General features: G+C 37.4%; 1 protein-coding gene across 1 annotated transcript; it reads right to left on the reverse strand.

Annotated features, from left to right (window-relative positions):
- Positions 1 to 8,660: 8,660 nt before the first annotated feature.
- LOC120241654 (signal transducer CD24-like) lies at positions 8,661 to 9,211 on the reverse strand. The gene has a single exon (XM_039246935.1). It carries the CDS (start codon positions 9,138 to 9,140, stop codon positions 8,904 to 8,906), a length of 237 nt encoding a protein of 78 aa, XP_039102866.1. The 5' UTR covers positions 9,141 to 9,211; the 3' UTR covers positions 8,661 to 8,903.
- Between the last annotated feature and the right edge of the window lie 337 nt (positions 9,212 to 9,548).

Consider the following 9,548-nt stretch of genomic DNA (forward strand, 5'->3'; position numbering starts at 1 on the left):
TTGTTTTCAAAGTTCATTGACTTTTAAGTGTCTTGCTGATGCTGCTAAAGTGTCATTATATATCTAATGTATTAGCATTTGTTTTCTATAGTATCTTGAGATATAATGCATAGCATGATGAGTGCAGTTAATAAAACTGTATTGTATACTGGAAATTTGCTAAGAGAGTAGATTTCAGGTGTTCTTGCCAAACACACACACAAGAGAAAATGTGTTTGGGGTGCCTGGGTGACTCAGTCGGTTGAGTGTCTGACTTCGGCTCAGGTCATGATCTCACTGTTTGTGAGTCTGAGCCCCGCATTAGGCTCTGTGCTGAAAGCTTGGAGCCTGGAGCCTGCTTTGGTTCTGTGTCTCCCTCTCTCTCTGCCCTTCCCCCACTTGCACCTTCTCTCTCTCTCTCAAAAATAAACATTAAAAAATTATTAAAAGAAAATGTGTTTGGAGATGAACATGCTAATCAGCTTGACTATAATAATTATTTCATTGTGTACATTTATAGCAAACATCATGTTGTACTCTTTAAATATATACAATCATTATTATTATTATTATTATTATTATTTTGGGAGAGGGAGAGAGAGAAAGAAAGTTTGAGCAGGACAGAAGAGCAGAGGAGGGGAGAGAGAGAATCTTAAGCAGGTTCCACTCTCCATTCAGAGCTCAACACAGGACTTGATCCCACAACGCTGGGATCATGACCTGAGCTGAAATCAAGAGACTGACACTCAGCCCACTCAGCCACCCACGCACCCCTATACAGTCATAATTTTTTAAAAAACAAGATTTGCAATATTGAATACAGAAAATAGGAGAATCCAGCTGTCCTCCATTTTCCAAAGATGTACAACTATTCCACTCAGTATATATTTTTTGTTTAGGATATTACAGTTATTTTTTCATAAAAATACATTACTTTGTTAACTTAAAAGACTCCAAAACATTTTTGGGGCACCTGGGTGGCTCAGTCGGTTAAGCATCCGACTTCGGCTCAGGTCATGATCTCATGGTTCTTGGGTTTGAGCCCCACATCGGGCTCTGTGCTGACAGCTAGCTCAGAGCCTGGAGTCTGTTTCAGATTCTGAGTCTCCCTCTCTCTCTGACTCTCCCCTGCTCACGCTGTTTCTCTGTCTCAGAAATAAATTAAAAAAAAAAAAAAAGAAAGAAAACATTAAATTTTTTTTTAAAAAAGAATCCAAAACATTTTCTATAGTAATGAGCACCATTGAAGTCTGAGTTCTATATAATTTGAGCACAATCCTTACACTTTTCTTAATATAAATAGCACATTTGTTCTTAGTGACATGTGGCTGAAGGCAAAACTTAAATCCAACAGAATTTGCTGGACCTTAGTTCTGATGCCGTTTCTTGCAACCTTTGGATATAAAAATGACAGGAGTCTTGGAATATTTCTCCCACTCCAGAATTTTAGTTATTTTGCAGTCACCAAATCTACAAAATCTCCAAATTTTCCCTCCTCCAGGAAAGAGAGTCTTAATTAAATAATTAATTAAGCCTTTTAAAAAACCAGCCATTCCCTGTGGGTTGCTTTTATAATTGCCTCTACACTCATCAACTAAAGGTCTACCTATGCAAACTGCCTTATTTGTTCTCAATATAACATTTTACCTCTTTAATTCATGCAGTTGTTTACTATATAGCTCATGTGTCTCTGTTTGTTGTCATCATCTCTTCAAAGCCATAGGTCCCAGAAGAACCAGGTATCCTTAATTTCTTTTCTATGAGGCCTAAACAGCATTATATGATATTAAACAGGTAATAATTATGTTTAATGTGTTGATGATGAAGACAGGAATCTATAGTAGGCTTATAAAATATGCATTGAACATGAAAACAGAAACTTATTGAAGCTCTAATGCTTTTAATAACACACAGTAGTCTATCAACTGTTCAGAGCAATTTAGTTTTTTGTGAAAACATTGATGAAAATTTTCAAAATAGCCAACTCCCAATGACTCATAGGGCTTGTGCCCCCTAAAGTTGCCTACCTGCCTTTGCCCTTCAGCCATGTTTCCATTTTTATGATTCCAACCAGAGGCAGAGAAGGCGTACAGGAGGTCAAAACAATGAATTCTCTAAATAGTGATGTTCTGGTAATAATGTTACTCAAAGAGGGGCACCTGGGTGACTCAGTCAGATAAGCATCCGACTTTGGTTCAGGTCATGATCTTACAGTTTATGAGTTTGAGCCCTATTTTAGGCTCTGTGCTGATAGCTCGAAGTCGAGCCTGCTTCAGATTCTGTGTTTCCCTCTCTCTCTGCCCCTCTGCCACTCAAGCTCTATCTCTCTTTCTCTCTCAAAAATAAACATTAATAAAATAATGTTACTCAAAGAGAAGGTGGTAATGATTGCTAAATCATTATTTGGAAGGATTATTATAGAATTTAGATCTTGATGGTTAACTGGCTTTAATAAATCAACATTCATTGAATGCATGGTTGGTAGAAACAGAGAAATTCCTTTTTCTGTCAGAGGTTCTGAATGGCAAGTATGACTGTGAAAGATCTTGTATCCACAGGAGAAAATCAAATGGTTCATCTTGACAAACGAGCTGAGCTTGGAGGAGCAAGCCTTAAAGACAAAACAGTATCCTAAAACAGAAGGTTTTAACCTTTGTTCTAGTCCTTTTTGTTAGCAAGAAAACTGTCAAGGTTGATTTCAAATGAATCATCATCCTCGGCATTTTTCCCCCCAAAACTGCTTAACTGTCATTTCATAGAAACCTCTACTTGTCCTCAGTGGTATGCAGTATTAGCTCAGATATTGCACACAATTCATTATATCACGAAGTTGAAAACAAAATTATATATAATATAATATGAAATAATATAATATGATTAATATAATACAATATGATTAATATAATATATTTCCCCTAAACTGGCTATGTATCAATAAACTCAGCAGTGTTAGAGTTAAGGTCTGAAACCACAGCCATTTTGTTACTTAGCTGCCATTGTTCTTCCAAGAGAGATTAGGAAATGTTTGGCTTAGAGACAACCTTTAAAAATTACTGAGAAATGCATTTTTGCCAGCTCTATTAATATTACTTCTACTTAGAACATCATACTTCTTCACATTTTTTAGATGTTTATAAAGTATGCTTATGATAACATTTCTTTCACCTTTAAAACAGCCTCAGACCTCTTAAGCACATGTGTCTTCAAGACCCAGAATTAGAGTATTTTCACTCCTGGCGTGCATGTATCTATGATCAGATACGATCATATGCTCTAATGATGAATCGAAATCAGTTTTATGCCTCCTACAATCAGAGCAAGTGCTGGGCCTAATGAACTCAGGGCAGTGAAGTAACCAACACCACTGTGCACAGGCTGTAGGGCTGACCCCGCACATCTCCCATTCAGGTCCACAATCTGCAATTCAGAAATCCAAATGGCTCTGGAAAGCAGGACTTTTTAGTTACAAATTTGGTGACCTAGACTGATGAGAAGCCTTAGAGTCCTTATTCTAATAATCCCATCTCACTAAACGGGAATATCAATATGTTAGATTATGGAGTGCTGGCCCAGGCCTATTAGGGGTGTTATGTAAATGCATATACTCACATTACCTTTCTAACCCCTCCCCCCAAAAAAAACAAAAAGTCTGAGTTTTGAAACACACCTGGCACCAAAGATTTGTATAAGGGATTGTGATCTGTACCTTTCCTTACAGCGCTAAAGACTGTAACACAAAATCCTTGTGGGCAGTAGCTGTTAAGCCTTCCCTCACCTGGATATATGAGCGGTTAGTTGTTCTCATAACATCTTATAAAAACTATAACACTTATAACATACTAATAGTTTGGTTTCAATTTAGTATTTTCTGGACTAGATCAACAACTCTTTCAGAGAGAAACTGCCTTTAAAAAATGTTTATTGTTTATTTTCTGATAATAACACAAGTGTGTGCTCCTTGATGAAAATTTTGGAAGTACATAAACATGTACAGAAAATAAAAATAACATATAATCCCACATATTAAGGACAACCAAAGTTCCTATCATATTTCATTAGGGTTTTTTTCCTATGCACATTTTAAAAAATAAAACTGGGATCATACTAAAGCATTTTCTTTTTTCCCCCAGTTTTATTGATATAACTAACATACAGCTCTGTGTGATTTAAGATATATGGCATAATGGCATATGTACAGATTGTGAAGTGATTGATTACCCACAATAAGTTTTGTTAATGTCCATAATGGATGGAAGCATTATTTTCAAAAGCTTTATTTCTAGTGGCTGCAAGGTATCCCATAGGTATAGAGAACCATGACTTACTTAACTACTGCCTTATTGGAGGGCTTCCTACTCATTCCCAGTTTTTTAAATGAATAGAGCAACTGTTCATTTCTTTTTTTAATTCTTTTTAACATTTATTTATTATTTCTGAGAGACAGAGTGTAAGCCGGGGAGAAGCAGACACACACACACACACACACACACACACACACACACACACACACAGAATCTGAAGCAGGCTCCAGGCTCTGAGCTGTCAGCACAGAGCCCAACGTGGGGCTCCAGCCCACGAGCTGTGAGATCCTGACCTGAGGTCAGTTGCCTAACTGACTGAGCTACCCAGATGCCCTTAGAGAAGCTGTTTCTTAAACAGATTATTAGGCACAGTACCTAGCACTCCATCACTCAGTAAAAAAAGTATTGAATTGATTAAAGCTATATTTATCTACTAAGATCCTAGCACAAATAGGCTTATTGGGTTTAAATAGACACTTAGGAGGAATCTGAAAGGATGAACGCCAGAGCAAATGTATCTTGATTATGAAGGGGGCAGTTTAAGCCTGACTGAGAGAGGCAGTGCAGGGATAGGAGTTACTAACAGTGTGTGGGGTGGGGAATGGGAGCTTTGAAGAACTTCTAAGATGAATTTTGACGATGTCACAGTTTGACCTACTGAGGAAAGTGTTGACCCATCTGCAATGGTTTCATTCTCCCATGCTTTCAACAAGTAGCTGTTTTATCACGTGTTTGTTTTCTAATTGCTTGCAGTCATTCCTTTGAGGGGAGACATGTACTCTTTGAATTTAATTGAATGTCTGCTTTAGAATAATGTGACAAGGAAAATATCTTCTTACATTCTAGTATGTGTTAAGATGGGTATAGTCATTTCTGGAAACTCCCAAATCAGATCTATGTGATGTCTTCCAGGAAATGTAATTAGGCCAGCCCAACAGGACTCTTCCCCAAGCAAAGTCAAGCAGATGGAAGCTGGAAGCACCATTTTCACTGTAACGTGATTGAGACAAGACCCAGCAAACTGAACTAGCAACGTTTAATTGTATGGTGGTGTTTTGATGATATTCACATGGGCCCCTCCAGAATGCCTGTTACCATACCATGTAGAACGAACACTGCCTGTTTTGATTTGGGGCCAAACTCACTCTACTTTCAGACTATGTGAAAATTGTCAAAATACTCAGTAAGCAATTAATGGTGCAAATACTGGGGCATCTGGGTTGTTTAGTTAGTTAAGCATCCAACTCTTGGTTTTGGCTTAGGTTATGATTTCACAGTTCATGAGTTTGAGCCCAGCATCAGGCTCCATGCTGACAGTGCAGAGCCTGCTTGGGATTCTCTGCCTCCCTCTGCCCATTCTCTGCTCACCCTCTCTGTCTCTCTCAAATAAATAAATAAACTTTTAAAAAAATGGTGCAAATACTAGGTATGGTAATACTAGTGTTCAGCAAATTTGTTTAATTAAGCATTTAATTTCCTTCCAATGTTTTTTATAAAAGAAAAACAAGAGGGAGGAAAAATAATCTCAGTTATTAACTACTTAAAGCTTTTCAGTTACTGCTGCTTGGGCTATATAGCAAACCATGAATCTTTGAAAAGCAAAATGCTGGGGTGCCTAGGTGGCTCCATTCGTTAAGCATCTAGCTCTTAGTTTTAGCTCATATAATGATCTTGAGGTTTGTGAGATCGAGCCCCACATAGGATTCTGTGCTGAGCCTGCTTGAGAGTGTCTCTCTCTTTCCTTCTCTCTCTGACCCTCCCCTCCTCGTGCTCTCAAGCTCATGCACTTTCTCACTCAAAGTAAATAAACTTGAAAAAAAGCAAAGCACAAATTAAAGTAAAAAAAAATTGTATTTAAACTTTCAAAACACAATGGAAATATAATTCCTTTTAAAGGGTGCTTTCACCATATTTCTTAGAATAAATATTATAAAATAATATAAAACTATATAGAATATAATATAGAGTGATATAAATCCTGAGGACTATTCCCCAAAATGTTAGCCCATTTGTCATCAGTTGACATTGATCAGTCTCTCCTGACAATGCCCAGCCTCTTCCCCTGATCTCCTTCTCCAGTCATTGACCATTTCTGATGAGGATCAGAATATTACAGTGAGGTAGTCAGTATTATAAGGCTCAAGAAACATTAAGTCAAAAGGAAGGATAGAACTGAAAGGATAATCCCTAACATTAATTAGGATGTCAGAAAGAGTTCTTGGCAAGAGTAAATTAGAGTTGAAAACTTTCTTTGCTTCTTACAGGTGCATAAAATATTATTCTGGTTTTTCTGTATAATGTGTTTGTCCCCTTCCCCCCTAAAATGATACAGCTATCACATGATGTATGCCCGCTGGGGGGGGGGGCAGGGAGGGTTTTCCAAGGTATTTTTCTTGCTTTTGTTTTTCATTCTGTATTTTTGAAAAAAAATCTTTCTTTAGAAGCCCAATTTTTTCTACTTCTAAGTTGGCAGATGACATAGTTAATTAATTTTTTCTCAGTTATAATAAGTACATTAAAAGTAATTTAAGAACTGAACAGAGAATTGAAGCCCACATGTTAGGATATAAAAGCATAAAATATCCTAGACTATCAAATTATTGATGATCTGTGCAGTACTTTATAGTGGCTCATATATTGATTTACTGGAATGTTTAAATAAATTCCTAGGAAAATTGAAAAATAGCTACATGTATGACCTGTATGAACACAAATTTTCATTTTTCTCTAGCTTTCACATAGAAATTGAAATATATACATATATAATGGAGATAGTAGTGTGAATCATGAATCACATTTAGAGTTAGATAATCTTGGCATGAGTTAGTCTTGATTTACATTTAAACTATACTTATATCTGTGATACCACCAGGATGTATTATATTTCCTGCAGATAATGTTTCCTTAGGGTGATTTTTCATGCTGATTTCTCTGAGTCTGGGTGACTTTCATGTAAGACATCATTAGGTTTGTAGGGAATGCTTTTCTAGTTGTAAAAGGCTATATAAAAGAAGCCAGAAGGTAGGTTGCAAATCACTGGCAAACTCCCTATTTTGGGGGAAACATATGTGGTGGAGCCCTTACCTTGTATGAGCCTCTCAGCTGGGTCCTGACATTCAGTTTCCTCACTTTTTTTTTTTTTTTTTTTTTTGTTTTTTCAGCCATTTCTTTTTATTTACAGTTTGTGTTCAATGCAAATCAATTCCATAACATGAGAAGTTACTATGAATCAAAGCATAAATACACAAACACAATATACAATCCAAAATAGATGTACAGCATTCAGGTATGAAACAAAATGGAATGTTCATTCACACACACAGTAGCTTGAGATCTGTTGGATACGATTGTTCTGGTGTGGGTTCCTAAAGATGGGAAAAAAGGACTTTGGTTATCAAGACTACTGTGGCCATATTAGATAGTGGAACATCTAAGCATCAGTGTGTGACCATGCGAACAAAAGACCTTCAAGTGTCTATTTTTAAAAAGCTTTCTGTGCATCGAGGCAGTTGTGAAAAGATTTACTTTCCAGACTCAAGCCCACTTTAGGCTTAGGACCAGGTTCTAACTATCTAAAAATATTGACTAACAGAAAGTGTTCCAAATGTGGCTATTCTGATTCAGAGTTTAAAAAAAAAGTATTTACAGAAAGAGTATAAAAGTTTTTTTCCAAATTTAATGTAAGCAAGTTTCCAATATTCCAACTTCCCAAATACTTGATTTACAGTTTTGGCTCCCGCACATATTTTGCCTTTTCAATGTCAAGATTTGTCAATTTTACCTTCAAAACAGATCGTTTTTTAAGCTGTAAAAAGCATTCAACATATGCAGAAATACAAAGCGTTCTTAAATTAGTTGAAGTCAATGTACTTCTACTCTTTGGAATCAGTTTAGCTAAATGAATCTGGCACTGTTGAACAGGGATAAGTGATAGTATACAAGCAAAATTTACTCATTATGCTTCAATCCGGGGTAGATTCCAATCCATCATTGCCCTGGCACATGTCAATTACTATATAAAAAAATCAAATGCAATGTCAAATCCAAAGCCTCAGAGGAAAGAGTTCAGTTCCCAAGAAACAGTGATAGCTTAACAATGTAAAACTTTATCTAGAGTACATAGGCATTAAATTAGTACTGCTGAAACAACGCATTGAGGATTTACAGTGACACCTGGAAGTTCCTTCTAATGTACATATAAATAGAATCATGGACTTAAAGATTTAATGAGCCAAATGAAAACGGAATCTGTTCACATCCCATCCTTTATATCTAGGTAAGATAAAATCTATGCTCATTTTCAAGGTGAAATTTTAGGTGTCCATACTTCTTAAGCCACATTTAAAGAAATCACCTCTTAACTACTCTTGGATGTTGTCTCTTCATCTTGTACATGAAACTCCAGTAGATTTAACAGACATTCATCATCTAGTCAAACCCTTCACATGTTCTTCAAACCAATCGAATTTGGGATCCTCAACATTTTCTGGGTCAATAAAATAAGGTGTGGAATCAGCAGATTCACTGAAGACCTGTTTTTTCCTCGTCACACCAGATGTCTAGACGCCATTTGGATTAGGTTTAGAAGATGGGGAAGTATAGATGTTTCTTGGCCTGAGTCTCTTAACAGTAGAGGTGTAGAAGGGAGAGCGAGATCGCGAAGAGACTGGCTGTTGACTGGAGAGCACCGCCATTTGGTGTGGTGGTGGCATTAGCTGGATTTGGGGCGGTCGAGGTATTCTGGGAGGGGTTACTCGAAAGCGTTACAACAGTTGTTTGATTTGAATAAATCTGCGTGGGTAGGAGCAGCGCCAGAAGCAGCAGCCCCAGTCCGAGCCTGGCCACCATCGCTCTGCCCATGTCCGCTGCGTCGGCGTCGGTGCGCGGCGCGTCTCACTGGATGCGGGGTGAGTGGAGAACCACTGGCTCGGGGCGGGCGCAGGCAAGGTGGGCAGTTTCCTCACTTTTAAAGTGAGTTAACACTTTAAAATATCAGCGACATTCCAGCTGTAGTACATGGATTTCTTTTCAATTCCCTCAAACACATTAAGCTCCCTCTCACTTTCTGCCTTTGCTAATACGATCCCTTAGTTTGGAATGTTCTTTCCAATCTTAGTTCATACTTACCCATCCTTCAAGTCTCAACTCAAAAGTCACCTCCTCAGAGGAATCTTTCTTGATCCCCCAGATATATGGGATTTCTGTCATTATATGTTCAGGGTACCCAGTCCTTTGCCTGTATAGCACTTAGTTTATAAGTATATGATT

Source organism: Hyaena hyaena, unplaced genomic scaffold (genome assembly GCF_003009895.1).
Source record: "Hyaena hyaena isolate Hyena2069 unplaced genomic scaffold, ASM300989v1 scaffold_286, whole genome shotgun sequence".
NCBI classification, from domain to species: Eukaryota; Metazoa; Chordata; class Mammalia; order Carnivora; family Hyaenidae; genus Hyaena; species Hyaena hyaena.

What these genes read in the sequence shown, in the direction of transcription:
- LOC120241654 (XM_039246935.1), bottom strand. Translation starts at nt 9,140, where the DNA reads ATGGGCAGAGCGATGGTGGCCAGGCTCGGACTGGGGCTGCTGCTTCTG.